Genomic DNA, 16605 nt, shown 5'->3' with positions numbered 1-16605 from the left:
TATGTTACAAATCACTGAACATTCTTCCCAGATGCCATCCAATTATTGTGGAACAGCCTTCCTCTGGATGCTGTCAACTGCACCTCTCTAGATCTATTCAAAAAGAGGGTGCAGGACATAATAATAATAATAATAATAGCTGCTTATATAGCGCATAATATTCCTGTTATGGAATCTCTATGCGCTTTACACAAATGGGTAGAGTACCATAAACTACAACTTACATAATTTTAACAAAACAATATAATTAAACATACAAAATACAACTTATCATAATCATTTAATAACAAAACAAATATGTTTTTAAGGACTTGAGGAAAGTGTGAGTACATGTGATGGCCCTAAGTTGACTTGGTAATTTGTTCCAGAGTACAGGTGCTGCTGACTGAAAAGCCCGATCCCCATATGAACATGTTTTGGTTGCTGGTATAACTAATAAATTCTGGCTAGAAGATCGTAGATTTCTTTGTGGAATATATTCAATGATCATGTCAGACAAATATGTTGGGGACTTATTTATCAATGTTTTATGACATAATGCAAGGATCTTAAACATGATTCTCTTATCTACAGGCAACCAATGCAGGTGTGACAACAAGGGTGTTATGGGATATGGGGTTATGGGACATACAACTGCGTTAACAACCAGGGGTGTTTTTAGCTGCACATAGTGACTTTGTAGACATTTTAATGACACTCTTTATGCCTGCACCACACCTGCCCACACACTGATACACATTTTGTGGACTGTACTACACGGAAGAAGAAGAAGAAGAACATGACTAATTTCGTGTCATTGGATTGGAAATTACCGATTTGCTCGTATATATAGCTTGATCATAATCCCAATTGGCGTGCCAGACCCAGCTGGAGATGGTGTGGTGTGACTTTTTTTTTGTTTTGTTTTGGGTGTCTGTGAGGTCTAGTCATGGGTCATTCCTTGGGCCACACAGGCTCCTAGGTCTGGCACCAGATTGTCAAGTCATAGTCTGTATAGCTGTTCATTTGGGTTACAGCTCGTTTAATAGGCCAAAGGTTCGTTATTCCAAAGGCTCTTTATTCCTAAGATTCGTTATTCGGAAGATTCATTGTTCCGAATTTCATTTTCGGATTAACCAATCTTCGGAATGAACGCACCTTCGGAATAATGCCACAAATTTTCATATTAACGAACCCTTTTTCATTTTTTGATTAACGAACCTGTAGGTATGGTATAGGAAATTTGCGTGTTTCGGATTAACGACCCTTCGGAATAATGAACCTTCGGAATAGCGAACCTTCGGAATAACGAACAGCACCCGTTCATTTGCACACTCTCTTGCCTAAAGAGCTATATGTTTCTATGCTCTTTGCTCTTGTCACCCTCACTGATCAGTGATAGCACACTTATAATATATAAATTATTAATTAAATTGTTATTAATTTAATTAAATTATTAATTATATAAATCATACTGCACATATTAACGTACATCATCATCACTGTGCCTACCTTCAAATTGGCAACAAACGTAAACGCACTCCGTCGCGTAATTTAATGCCGTCTGATATCTACCGTCGTGAACTCTGGACATGTTCAGCGTCTTTTCCATTCCACCACTTGATAGAGCTTTAACAGGTAATAATTATGGCATGCTCTGACAGTGATATGCTATTAGCAGGGACATTGCGTGTATGGGGGATGATGTAGGATGGGGTCTAAATTGCCACTAACCCCGGGCCGCGCTCCTTCACACAGTCCTCAGCCAGGCGGGTCGCAGCAGTTAGGGTGCCACTTGCCACACTGTTGTCCCACACGTACATATCTGTGTTGGTCCTAGCCCCGGAGACCGCGCCGCCAGGCGCGGTCCTGGCGGCTTCCCCGCAGTTTCGCTTATGTTATAGTTCAAGTATTCTGTGCGCTTGTGCAAGTGATTGTGAATTCTGTGAACATCGGTGAGCTGCTTATAAGACATCATTTTGTGCATCACAAGCAATGAAATGCATCAAACAGTCGCCGATGATAGTCATTTAGGTTTCATCGACCCATGTAAGTATTCCTAGTAGGCCCTAGTTTCTGTTGAAAAATTAAGGAAATATAGCGCCGCAAAGGCACCCGTTTGTTCAACATGAAGATCTTTTATGGGAGCACGGCGCAGCCGCCACACTGCGTGTGGCGGCTGTCGCAGTTATGTTGGTCCCTGCATCAAGCTTTGTAATTCTTCTGATTTCTCGAGAACTTTTTAAATTAAGTCTACACAGTTGGTGGTTTAAATTAGGCAGCAAATGTAGTGAATTGTCACCATAGTTACTGGCAGAGTATGCTGGTTTATATTGCTTCTTTTTATGCGGTCCTATTTTGCTAGAAACTCGACTTGAGCTTGCATGACTTGCGACATAAATAAATTTATAAATTAAATCCAAAATGAATGCAATTTCACATCAAACACTGAATTAAAATATCACCAGAGACTTGAATCAATTGCAGAGTTTTTAAATCAAAATTGTGCTTGTTACTTGGGTTGGAAATGAAACATCCTTTCAGTGATGGACAATCATATTAAATCATTTAAATGCAATTGCAAAGTTACCATACAATTTGTTGCATGTTGCCAAATGTTTGCTTCTATTTCTTGCTTGTTTGTAACATCGACTAACAATTTTTACTTTACAGAACCTGCCCGACAGTGTCTGTTATGTGGCTCATACGCATGCTGGCCATGAACAACGAGCATGGTACAATATCTGAGGAGTGAGGATTGAGGACTGATGGGTTGTGTGGCCCTCTGCATCCAAGACAAATCAAAGTCTGCAGTTCAAAACTCCAAGCCATAGATATCAAAATGCCTGAATTGATAATGTTTGTCGGTCCTCCATTTAGTGTAAGTCAATTAAATATTTCATTTTTTCATTTTTTTTTCTTTGCTTTTGCATCAACTCAAATAATTCTTGGCCATTATTACTGGTTAGTAAAAAAAATTTTGAAAGTCATGTGACCCTTGCTGTGCTTGGTTTGTTCATTGGCACACATGCTGGAGTTCTTTCTTTGCAGTTGACACTGATGTCTGCAAGCTAGCTTGTCGGTGAACAGAGTTAACTTTATCCTTTATGGTCCATGGCCTTTCTGCTTGACTTGGGTACAAAGACTATGCATACATTGGAAGCACACATGCTACCTTTTTTAACAACTGAATTTAGATCAAGTTTGGACGGATTACTTAATGCTGATGAAAATTCTTGGCTAGAGTAGTTAACCTTATTGTATATGCCAGGGCACACATTTTTTTTAAGGAGGGAAATTGAAAATGGAACATGACAGTGAAGGAGTCAAAGTTTATGGGGGGAAATTAAGAGCAAGACTAGCAAAATCAACATTGCATTCCTACACCATGAATCAATTCACTTTATTGAAAGTTATCAAGAAGACTGTTTTGAAGATGCGTACCGGTAATAACATATCTTGCCAATTGAATTGAAGCCTAGTGAGATTTCTAGTATAAAGTAATGAAGTAAAATTATGTAATCATGAAGATGATTTGTCATTTGAACATATTACAGGGAAAAACGCTCCACTATCAAAGATACTTCGAGTCAACCCATCGGCGGCTGTCGACAAGCGAGCTGTACACAGACCATCCAGAATGGGGGCTAAGAAATGTTGCTCTGAATGTCATTGCCGTTCTCCGAGGAGGAGCAAATGTTGTATTGGATGATGAAAATTGGCAAAGAAAGACAAGAGTTTCTATCATTCAGCTCATCAAATCTAAGGTGAGTGGAATATATTGACTGAGGGATAAATTGAATGTCTACATGTATCATTCATCAAGCTCAAGTCTAAGATAGGTTGAATATAGGGCCTGAAGTATGAATTAAATGTCTATTACTCAGCTTATCAAGTTTAAGATGAGGGGAATATTTTGACTGAAGAGTCAATTGAATGCTTATCTTATATCATCATTCAGTTAACTAAAGTGAGAATTAAATGTCTATCATTCAGCTTATCAAGTATAACGTGATTTTCTTTTTCTTTTATAAGTTTAGGAGCCAACATACCAACTGAAATGCATCATCTTCAAGCCAAGGAATGATCTGGAGTGTTATTGGAGAAGAGAATGGGTCCTGGCAAGATGTTTCCTGGCCCGTGGTGGAAAAGAAGGGATGCAGCAACCAGCCATCGATATACTCGGCACCCAGGCTAGGATTGGAAAGTGGTTCCAACATGTAGCTGGTACCAAGGTGTCTGACATAGAATGGGTAGATCACTCTGAAGGATGGCATCACATTGAGGAGAAGGAAACCTGTCTGGAAGCTGAGACTAGCTACAAGGTAGACTTTCTGTAGCATTTCAAAATTTAGGCTTCAGTTATTCTGTATTCTGTAGGTGTTGCACACTCTGTATGATGATGAAAATGAAAATATTTTGCAAACTCATATGCAATGTTGAAATTTGGGATGCCCTGTTGCTCTCTCTCCTTCTCTCTCACACACATACTCACATACACACACTCACATACACCATGATACACGGACACACGCATGAACGTGCATGTTATTATTTCATGAGACATGATGTACAGTTAGATACAGAGGATCTCACCTTGTCGCAGAATTCTATTCTGTTGCAGATAAGGAAAATATCCAGAGGGATAATTCCTCATGATCATGGACAGCCAGGTTTATGTTTTGTTTTGCTTTGCTTAATTTTGTTTTGTATGGTTTTTTTTTTCCCGATGCACTACCTTGAAAGATCTGAACAAGAACTTTTCAATTAATTATCTTTTTGTCCCCGCCGAACGAGTTCGAGCAGGGGACTTTGAAACGGGCTCCATACGTGTGTGTGTCCGTGTGTGTGTCCGTGTGTGTGTGTGTGTGCGTCCGTGTGTGATCAAAATGCTCAATCTGCTACTTCTGTCATTTATGAGCCAATTTTGATTCTGTTTGCTTTATATGATAGCACTACATGGGAGTTTTGAAATTTCTACACAGAATTTCAGTTTTGACCTTTGACCTTGACCTTTGACCTATATTGTACATTTTGCTACAAAATGCTACTCCTTCGCCATTTCTGACCCGATTTCGATTCCGTTTGCTTTAAGTGATGGCACTAGGTGAGGGCTTCAAAACTTGTACACAGAATTTTGACCTTTGACTTCTTTGACCTTTGACCTTGATTTTTGACCTATATTGTACATTTTGCTACAAAATGCTACTCCGCCATTTCTAACCCGATTTCAATTCCGTTTGCTTTATGTGATGGCACTAGGTGAGGGCTTCAAAATTTCTTCACAGAATTTTGACCTTTGACTTCTTCACAGAATTTTGACCTTTGACTTCTTTGACCTTTGACCTTGATTTTTGACCAGTATTGTACATTTTGCTACAAAATGCTACTTCTTCGCCATTTCTAACCCAATTTGGATTCCGTTTGCTTTATGTGATGGCACTAGGTGAGGGCTTCAAAACTTCTACACAGAATTGTGACTTTTGACTTCTTTGACCTTTGACCTTGATTTTTGACCTATATTGTACATTTTGCTACAAAATGCTACTTCCGGCGGGGACATATATTACGCACCGTGTAATTTCTACTTTTCCTTGTTTTTTTTTCTTTTGATGAATTGCTTGCTAGAAATATCTTTTTGTAAATGGGAGTGATATTTAGAAAGCAAGTACATATTTCTTGTGATTATTGCACTGGATGTTATTTGACCATGCTTTTAAATCGTGATAATGAATGATCACAAATAACATTGTAATTACCGTACTGGTTCACAGTTTGAAGTGCCTGCAGTTTTTCTGGAGTGGACTGCAATGCGACATGCAGACCTGAAGGAACTTTCAGCGGCATTGAGATTGTGGAAGGAGCATGCCCCTTGTGGGAGGGTGATAGTTCTTGCAGCACTCCAAGATAATGAAGGTGAGGTGTAGTTTAATTTCCTTGCCTTCTGATGAATGCATTTCAGTGTTTCATAATATTTCATTCTTATGCCCCTTTCAGACCAAGAAGGCAGAATTAACTTATTGAGGACAAACTGATTTTGCTGTCACACATTTTTCCAATAGACACCACACCTGCCCGGGTATTCTCAGGTCTAGTTTTCAATGTGTAAGATGTGCTTTGATGACGCTTTGCCTCGCCCTCATGATGTTTCTCTCTATTGCTGGGCTTTCAGAATGATCTATGATATTTGTGTTTTATTGAAGGAAGAAGAAGCTACCGTAATGCACATCAAAAGGAAAGATACCATTATATGTTCCTCTGGAAAATATGTCACTTCCCATGCAATATATTGTTATGTGCAAAGTGTCAGTTTTAGTCTGTTTGATGCATAGAAACAGTATCAGGGAAATCTGTGCTGTATTCATATTTATTTGCACACAAGATCTGTAACTTGCTCCAATATTGTAGTACCTACAGGCAGATTGGCAATCAATGCTGACCACACAAACTACCACAATTTGCCCCCCCCCCCCCCAAAAACAAAAACAAAAAAAAAAAACAAAAAAAAATGAAGAAAAAAAGTCTTGATGATGGGTGATGATAAAGTCCACTTGTTTGATCCAAGTTATCACCAAGGGTGTTCTGCCCTTAGACTGAATTTCTGCTACTTATCCTATTTTATTGGCATAATTTTAGTTGATTCCCCCACTGTAACTGAAGTCAGCCATACATTCTTGTGCATAGCTATACCAAAGTCTTCCATGAAGGTCACTCTGATGTGATGGTGGCAGTGCTCCAGTGACAGCTTGTGTGACGACATAACATAGATTGGTGAACAGAGTGTAACAACAGGTGTGCTAATTAATCAGAAGGCATTAGGCAAAGTATACTTTGGGTTCTGCCTAAGTGGTTTTATCTTTTATTTCTGTTTGAGATCTGAACTTGATTGACAGCAACATACATTATAGTCAAAATACTTGGGATAACAAAGCGACATAGATCTCTTATTTTCAATTCATTCCAGGAGGTTCTGATGCGGCAGTAGTGGAGGAAATTTTCAACATGGCAAAATCCGTCAGCAAAACTTGTGAATTTCCTATCTACCTTGTCATCACAAAGGATCAAGAACAAAGCGGGACCTTCAGCAGGGCTCCTCAGCCTGGTATCCTAGCTTTCCTGCAGAGTATTCACAAACTTGACCTCCACCACCCAGGAACAGTGTACATACACCAGTCTGTGGGCAAGGCAGTCGTAAACTTCACCCACGCAGGGATGAAGCAGCTTGCTTGCAGTGCAGTTTGCAAGAACCCACACCTGCTCGTCATCAGCCAGAGTGACAGAATGTCAGATGATGTTCATCCGTCACTCACAGACATTGTCTTCGTGAGAGATGGTGAGAACGACGCACCATGTGTTCCCTTGCTTGACAGACTGGAAGATCTGGACTCTCAATGTGGAGAATGGATCTCAGAAGAGATGTGGGGAAGGGTGCTTGGAGTTGCTGTCAAGGACAGGCAGTGCATGAAAAGGTGAGCATCTTGTTAGATTTCTGATCTATGTACAGTCTGTATTAGTCATACAACAATACTGTAATACAACCAGATTTCTCCAGTTACTGGGTGGGATTTTTTTTAGGCATGTTTGCGGACACATCACTCAGATTCACGACAATCACATCACATTACATCATCACGCCGAGTCAACATCATCAACCTGTTCCTTTACGGAAACCTGGTATACCAGGTTCCCGTGGGAGCAACTGATATACAGGAACCTGGTATACCAGATTCCCAAGATAAAGATAAGAGTGCCTACTTTCGTGGCCTATCTAAATTCATGTTCAGCACAAGCAGTAGCACCAGACTTGAAATCACCCTTGTTAGTTACATGTATGCTAGTTATTATAAATTAACTTCTGGAGTTTATAGGTTGTAGTAGATACCTACAGCAGGCTGTCACTTTTTAACCCTTGATTGTTAAAATCTCGTTTGAATTGAATTGAATAGAATTGAATTGAATTAAGTTGAATTGTTTATTTGTTTGTTTGTTTGTTTATGAATTGTTTTTGTATGAAGTGTGTGCACTCCTCTGATTCCAGCAGTACAATTTTGTAAATTCATTACCTGTTCACAGTATTCCATATTAGCTTTGAAATCTAAATGCTTGAATTGGATTAAGAAATTTTACCAAGAATTGCAAAATGAGAATGTAACATTTATTTTCATCTGCCACAATGGACTGTCATTTCAATTTTTCTTGTAATGTATTATCATAGGTTTTTGTAAATGTATTTGACCCTGCTGATAAGCTAGTTGAAGTAGAGCTTCAAATATATGAATATAATGGAAACAAGGCATGCTGTATGCACAAATTTTTAATTTCTTACAGTGCAAGTTTGACAACTGTGATGCAAGCTAATGTCTACTTGATTGCATAGATTCATTCTTATTTTCCATTTGTGTTTCTGTATTCATGATATAATATCTTTGTAACTGTATACAGTACCGTATGATTCATGTACAATTTTGTAATGTGGAACTTTTACTAATTTTATGGAATTACCTTCCTGTTAGATATCAGAAGGAGTATGAGGACCTGGCCTCATGCATCTCAGCCAGCGAATCAAAGATGACCCTGAAACCACTACATCCCAACAGCCTCCTAAAGTTAAATGTCTTGTCAAGAACATCAGATGATCAACCAGCTCCACAGCATAGCTTCTCAATTTCTGGTGGCAACAGCCCAACAAAAGTGCCTGCATGGATGAGGCACGAGGGATTAGCAGACAGAAAAACAGGTGTGGAGTCTAAAGACACAGGCAGAAGAGGGATTCTCACCAAGACTGCATCAGTCAAAGCTACAGGAGAACCAAGGTGTGTGAGCAATACCAGAATAGCCATCATCTTTTTTAAAAGTGGTCATAAAATCTCAGAATTTCAGCCCACAGGAAGTGAAAACACAGAGGCCTGATGATTTTAGTGTTTGCAATTGATATAAAACTCTGTCATTAATTCTGACACTAAATCAAATCACAGTTAATCTATTCATTGGGCTCTGCATTCCCATTCATATCCAACCAACATTAGCTGTACTTTTGAGGGAGGGGCCATTATTGGTCGCAGAAAGGGGGGGGGGGGACCCAATTACAAATGCAGTACATGTGTATTATTGAGTGCCACACAGGTTCAACCCCATCATGAGTCGGGCAAAATACAATGGACTCCAGTTATAATGAAGTCCTCAGGACCCGCAGTTTACTTTCGTTATATTGAAATTTCGTTATAACTGAACAAATGATAATATTACATAGAGTGGACAATGTTGCGGCCTGAATTTTTACTTTGTTGTTACCAGAATTTCGTTATAACCGTCTTTGTTATAACGAGAGTGCACTGTATACCAAGATTATGGATAGATTTGAAAAACAGAAAAAAAAACAAACTTGTGTCGCTCAACCAACATTGGTGACTTGGGAGTGAAACCCATTGATAGCAAGTTTGAAAGTATTCAGGCTTTCTCTCTCTCTCCTTTTCTGCTCTCCAAACTTTCCTCTGTAGCAATAACAGTGGAGAGACTTCCAATCTACCAAAGACCATTTATTGCATGACTGTCAGAGAGCTGAGAGAAGTGGCCAAACAGTTTCTGAGTGAGGTAAGAGGCAACATATCTCTTGTCTGGCCATATGAATGAAGCTGTTTTTGGAGCTGATATTTTTCTAGTCAGGTTAAACACACCTGCATATGGGGACGCCATGTTCAATAATGTTGTATTCATGCTAAGTGTCTCCTTCAAGACATAAAGAAGGTGTTAATAAAATTGAATTTATGATTAGCAATTGAGTGTCACGTAAATTTGACTTGTGCTTAAATGATAAAAAGTGCAAGGACTGGCCTTTGGTTTTGTAATTGTATGCACAAAGTAATTTGGGCTGTTGAGAATGAATGTCTACAAATATATCATAGAGAGTTATAGAATTTTCATATGAGTGTGGAGGTTAGGTGAGTTTTACAAAGTTTTGTTACAAAAAGTATACAAGACTAGCTTCAGGGTATGACAAGGTATTCACGCGCTGCCTCACCTTGCATGAAGAAGGAGGTACTATGTCATAGCTGTATGTCCACAAGTCTTTTAAGTTAGATGTGTTATTTTTTGTAGACATGACTGTCAAGTTCTAAGACAAGGGTTCAGTTCTTCACTCCACATTTGAGAATTTGAATTCAAAATTAAAGAGTGCTATTTGCATAGTAACATATGAGATGATGAAAGGATAGTGTATTGATTTGCTGGACATTCATGTAACATCCATAATGAATTTCTGGGAATGGCATGTTCATGGTGTTCTTTGGTGTGCTACACATGTATTTTGTCCATAAATACCACTAGATATCATGAGCTGAAGCAAGGTTTTCTGGTTCTAGATTGAAAAAACAACAACAACAACAAATCTAAAAGAAAACACATGCATAGAGGGAGGACTTCCTACAAAGGTGCATACCCATGACTTTGCCATTATCAGAATATTGCATACTTGCCTTTCAGCCACTGCTTAGTTGTGCATTGTGCATGCTAATGTAGCAACAAGTCAGATGCTGCAAGATATACTCTCTATTCAACAAAAATTATATTTCATATCAGAGAAGCTGTCAAAGACTATCATGTACCCACTGAATGCAGTAATTAGCAGGAAGTACAATGTACAAACACTATGGAAAATTGCCATATCTCAGAGTTAGCAGAATATAATCTTATCCTGTAGTGAAATACAAAGTGTATTGTATTGTGATATGAATCATCAAATGATTGTATTTGGACCATTTGTCAATAGGTGATATTGTTGAACTCTTGTTCATACGAAGAATTGTTTAGAAAAATGCCAGTTCAGGCTTATTTTGTTTTTCCCTGGCAGTTTACATGACTTGCAAAACAAGATTGTATTTTTATACACTTGTACACCATAGATCTCTGATGATGACAACTGTGACCATTCCATGCTCCATGAACAATCCAAGGTTGGTTTGCCCAGGAGTATCCCTATCCAAGATGAGACGACAGTGGTTGTGAGCCAAAGGTGGGAAAAACTTCACAGATATCCCTGTAAACTGATTGAACCAGGAGCTCTGTCTGATGAGAAAGAAGGGAATGATACTAGTGAAGAGATAGTGGATGAACTTCCAGTGTCTTCTGGAGAACAGAGTAAAGAGGATGTAACCAAGGGAACACTGAAGAGAGTTGCTGAGAAAGAGGATGATGGCATTGCTGGAATCATCACAGACTTTATCCCTGTGGAGAGCAAACTAAGGAAACCGCCCCCCAAAAAGAACACAGTGTAAGAGCAATATTTCATGGCGGAGAGGCCTTGTCGTCCTACTCAAACTGAACAATATCAAGCTGTAATGAATTAAACATAAACCTGACGTATGCATGTTTATTCAAATTGATAAATTCTTGCTGCAAGCTTTTGTTTGTATTGCAACTGATTAAACAAATTGCCTTTCATCAACGTGAATATAAAGCACTGACTATACAGTGTTTGAGTTCAGTGCAACAAAGTCCTCAGGACCAGCAGCTTTTTTTCATTATATCAAAATTTTGTTCAAGCCAAACAGTATAGTGTATAAAGATATTATTAAAAATGATAATTTTGGGACCAGAACTTTGATTTTGTTGTCATGAGAATTTAATTATAGCAGTGTTTATTATAACGGGAATGCACTGTAGTGGCCATGATAAAAAAAAAAAAATCATAGGCATACATACTCGGGTTTGCTCTGGTCATTTTCACTGGTATAAACACAATGTGCATAATTTTCATTCTTCATTCGTGTGAGCTCAATACTAATGGAAGTAGAGTTGGCACTCAAGATAGCACACTCAAAGTTGACCTTGCTAAAGAGTGGTTACTTTAGGTATACAAATGCTACCTTCATTTGAAGCAAATGTCCTCACATGTGTGTTCTGCATAGGCAGATTAGCTCAGTTTCACTCTCATGGAATAGATTAGTGCAGTACGAGTTTGTTTGTTTTTCATTGCAACTGATTGACAAATGACCCTTCATTGACATATGTTAAGCTCCGAGCTACAATAAAAAAAAAAAAATGATGCAAGAGTAATTAATTTGTAGAATTGTTGTTTTGTTTCTCATCAGATGCCCATTCAGGATGGAGTCTCCTACATTGTGCACGCCTGAGGAGGATAAACCCAGCCAGATGATGTCCACACCTCCACTCAGAACTAAGTTAGCAGGGAAGCACTATGTTCAAGATCTGTCTTTCTTGGATGAAATATTTTGATGAAAGAACCTTTGTTTTTGAGCATCAAAGAACTGCTCTACAAAATATGTGGTTATGTGGCACATGTAGTATTGTAAATGTCTAATCATACAGTAACCCTTATAATCATGCTGCACATTTTCTGTGCCTTCCAATGAACTGATACATTATGCTGTCATATTATGTTACAAATATAAACCAAGTCTTCACAAATTCTTTTCTTTTGATGCTGTAGTCCAAAACAGATATTAAATATACCGGTATATATTGTATAATTATACTGTAACAAAGTTGAAAATTGTCGTAGAAATCCCACTCTTGACACCAATTGTAACAAAGTTGGTCGTTTGGTCGCAGAAGTCCCCGGTCCTGACACCACATGTAGCAAATAAAACTTGTTGTCGAAGATCTGTGCTGATAGATTGGTATCAGGTGAGGCCCTACAACGAAACTTTGATCAGGATGACTGAGCTAGGCGTGGAATCGTTTGGCCGCAGTATACGACCAAGGATACCAGTTAATTCATGTCTACCAATTCTCGTCTACCAGTTCATGTCTACCAGTCATGTGTTGTTTGAAGGTTTGCATGGTGAAGTAAATGAGGGAGAAAGATTTGCAGTGACACCATGTGTATGTAGTCCTTAACCGGATCGTTGTTTGGCAGAAGAGCCTAGAAAGAGGAGAATTGAAGAGGGAAGCGACATATGGGGGTTTTAAAAGTCAAATACTTTAAACGCAACTCGACAAGCATTACATCTCCAACTGGTGTCTACCAGCAAAATCCTTCTACTGGTGTTTACCACCAAATCCTTTTAAAATGTCATCACTCTCTTATGAGTTTATAACAACACCATTCTCTCCTTTGTGACCATTAACTCTATGTACATCTTAACACTACCTCCGGAAACTCGTCTAATGCCTGTGCATCCAGCATATATACGACCAACCCAAAGACCAGCCCTCAGGGTGATATACCAATCGGAATATTGATACCACTATAATTCTACCAACTCTTTCTAACAAATGTGTATTGTTCCAATACCTGGTACCGCTTCAATCACTTTACTTCACCACTTCTTGGAACCACCACCTCTCCGTACATATACTCCAATACATATGTTTCATTGGTCCCAACTCAATACCATATACCACCGTTATCTTCGAGAACAATTAAATTGGTAATGTTCATCAGTCCTCGGGAAACGTCCCATTATAACAACTTAATGTCCATATTTAATTGGGCAAATTATAATTAACATCCATATCTGCCCATCTCTACCAATTCTCGCCTCCACTATTTCTCCTCCATGGTATCCGTCACCACGTCCAAGAACTCGCCACTGGTCGTTATGTACCTCTCAGTCTCCCGGGTCCACGTTCGGCCTGGCCGCAATACCAGCGTCTTGGTAGCGCTGAAACTGGTTCATCCTCTGCGACGTAACTGGCCCAGCCTCTCTCGGATGATCTCCCCTTCTATATCGGATGGTGAGACCTGGACTCCGATTTCACTGGTTACTGGGGCTTTTACTGCAGGTATCACGTCCTCTATCACCACTCGCCTCCTCCCACCGGACAGGTCGAGGAGCCCGCTGCCATAGCTGTCCTCCTCGTCCAGCACCGGGGTACTGCTTCTCTCCGAGGTGACACTCCTCTCCGGGCTGACACTCCTCTCCAGGGTGCGTCGGGAAGGGGTTGAAGTAGAGGGGCGCAGGGGGGGATCTACTTCTAGGTCTGCTTTCCGTCGATGGCGGCTTCCTAATCTTAACTGGCGCATCAACTGGGGTTTTCAGATGTACCTGCTCTGGAGCTACATCGGTGGCGTGAGTTCCGTAGTGGCGTTCCAATTCTCACTTGTGCAGCGTTTGGAAAGCACAACAGTCACACTTGAATTTGGGGGTGTGCACATCGAATTTGTGTCGTTGCATTGGGCTTCTACTGGAAAAGGACCGGCGGCACACCTTACAACGGTAGACTTCCCCCTTATCTGAACAGGACTTGGATTTGCTGGAGGTAGACATCGTTCTGTTCAACAAATGATATTAATCGAATGTTATTCGCGACTTCAATCAAATCCCTCACAGTCGTACATATACAGTACATCTTATAATTAATTCATGTGAAACTGGTAACTGTCATAGTCCACATTCTCCGCTGCTTCTCCCCTTCTGTTGTCAGTTGCTGAACACTGGCAACGCTGCTACCTGGTACAACAGTTAATTAATAATACTTGTAAGGGAAGAATTCCTCAGCCGTCCGGCAGCATTCCGCTGGGTTTTGAAATACAACCCCGCTGTGCCGACGCCACTGGTAGATCCAGGCCCCGCTGACCCAAGCAGCTTTTTCTTTGACAACGGACAGTACTTACTGGTGTGAGCCTTATCCCCGATGGCGCCACATATCAGGCATCTGTAGGCCTGAAGTACGGGGCAGGTAGTTTTTCTGTCTTTTGACTTGAGCTCATGGCTTTCATAGACCCACTATCTTTCTCCATTATTTTTGCAGAAGACGCACCATGACACTGAGCAAAGTGGTCTATCACTCCCAGCTCGTCCGCGTAGAGCGATGATGTCTGGTAGAATTTCCTCGTTGCTCAACCCCCAGCTACCAGTCAACAGAGACTTAGTAGTATTGCCTTCCCTCTGTAAGTCCAAATACTGGTATCTCGTCCCCTGGTTGCTGCTTACAGGTGGTTGTCTTTCCATTTGCCCATACGGACAAAATCTCCATCCATGGCCCACCTGATTACAATTGTAGCATATCCTTTGGTCCATGATGGGTGTATTGGAAACTGGCCGTATTTGTGGAAAGGGGCAATCCTTCTTCCAGTGCCCCATTTGGCTACAATTGAAACATCTCTCATTCTGGTGTAGTCCTGCCAGAGGAGCAGGTATCTTTCCTGTGTTAACTACTCTTGGGTTGGTAGACTCGGTCCGTGAAATGAGACTCTCTACTGCCTTTGTCATCTTGCCGACCACTCCCTCTACCTCCTTGGTGGTTTCCCCCTTCTGTTTTCCCCCGGTGTTTGTCAGAGCCCTACTGTATCATGGTGCCCTTCCATCGCACCTCTCTGAACTCCATCGTTAGGAATGCTTCTGTGCTTAGCGCTGCCTCTATTGCCTCATCCAACGTGCGAGGTTGCGCACGGAACATTTCCTCTCGTATTTCTGGTCTCACCACTGCATCCATAAAATGCCCCCTAGCCAAGCGGTCCTGCCCAGCCTTGTCGAATTCTTGGTATGTAAGAGCCGTTAGCTCTCGGATGCTCCACCCCAACTCTTGTAGTGACTCTTTGGGCTTGCGACACCTTGTTCGCAGCTCTGCCAGGATCATCTCCACCCTTCCTGCAGGACCAAATCTGTGTTTCAGTCTATCCACTAACTCCTGGTAGGTTAGCTTTCTTCCCGTCTGTTGTACCAGCTTCTTGACCGCAGGTCCCCTCATGCAAGCTGCCAAGTACTGAAGAGCCTCCTCTTTCAACCACCTATTGACCCCAGCACAAGCCTCAAAGTGGGTCAGGTGGTCCAGAATTGGCCCCCTGCCGTCCTAGCGATCTGGCGTCATCCTCACTTTTGTATCTCGACCCCTTTCACGATGCTTGAATTGCCCCTCATCCCAAAGCTACGAGCGGTGCCATGGGGTACTGATTCTTGGGAGCTCTCTTTCCGGTAGTGGGTTGAATGCTGCTGCCCCCCTAGCCGAATTTGGTTCAGTCTGCCATTGTCTGGTCTCTGCCCTTCTGTCAGCTGGAGGTGGGTAATCTGGGTTCCATTGAGTTGGCAATTCAATGCTCCCGCTGTTCCTCCTCTCCAGTCGATTTGGTGTTACCCTCCTTCAGGTGGTCTCTACCCTGGCTCTAATTTCGTCCTCTACCGTCACATCTGCCCTGGTACTGTCAGTCCAGCTCCCTGCTATAGCACCAGTCGTCCTCCCGCTGCTGTTGTACTGGTTGTAGCCCCCGGAACGCCATATTGTGGTGGTGAAATACCACCCCTGCTTCTGGTCTCGTCTGTTGGCTCCAATCCACCAGTCCTTCCCGTTGCTGGTAGTGGTGACCGCCTCATACCCGTTTCAGACGAAGTTCATCCATCATCCGCTCCACCTCTGCCATCTCAGACTGCAGTTTCCTCCATAACTGCGCCGGTGACAGCTGCTTCGCCATGGCTGGTCCCAACTCCCCTTCTGGTTCCAAATTCCGCTGGTTCCTTATCCCACTCCTGACACCATTTGTAACAAAGTTGAAGATTGTCGTAGAAATCCCACTTCTGACACCAATTGTAACAAAGTTGGTTGGGTGGTCCCCGAAGTCCCCAGTCCTGACACCACGTGAAGCAAATAAAACTTGTTGTCGTAGATCTGTGCTGATAGATTGGTATAAGGTGAGGCCCTACAACGAAACTTGATCAGGATGACCGAGCT

The 16605-nt window shown here is 41.2% G+C and overlaps 1 protein-coding gene across 1 annotated transcript; it reads left to right on the top strand.

Moving 5' to 3' along the window:
• Window positions 1–1527: 1527 nt before the first annotated feature.
• On the top strand, window positions 1528–13722 carry LOC139724370 (uncharacterized). Its single transcript, XM_071635521.1, has 10 exons — window positions 1528–1617; window positions 2653–2860; window positions 3537–3746; window positions 4020–4304; window positions 5754–5895; window positions 6944–7448; window positions 8493–8792; window positions 9477–9570; window positions 10878–11245; window positions 12066–13722. Exons 2-10 carry the CDS (start codon window positions 2822–2824, stop codon window positions 12208–12210), a joined length of 2088 nt encoding a protein of 695 aa, XP_071491622.1. The 5' UTR covers window positions 1528–1617; window positions 2653–2821; the 3' UTR covers window positions 12211–13722.
• Window positions 13723–16605: the final 2883 nt, after the last annotated feature.

Source organism: Diadema antillarum, unplaced genomic scaffold, assembly GCF_040938485.1.
Source record: "Diadema antillarum isolate AM-2024a unplaced genomic scaffold, OU_Dant_1.0 scf00000211, whole genome shotgun sequence".
NCBI lineage: Eukaryota > Metazoa > Echinodermata > Echinoidea > Diadematoida > Diadematidae > Diadema > Diadema antillarum.
The sequence above is the reverse complement of the archived record's forward strand: the minus strand, read 5'-3'. Positions and strand labels throughout refer to the sequence as shown.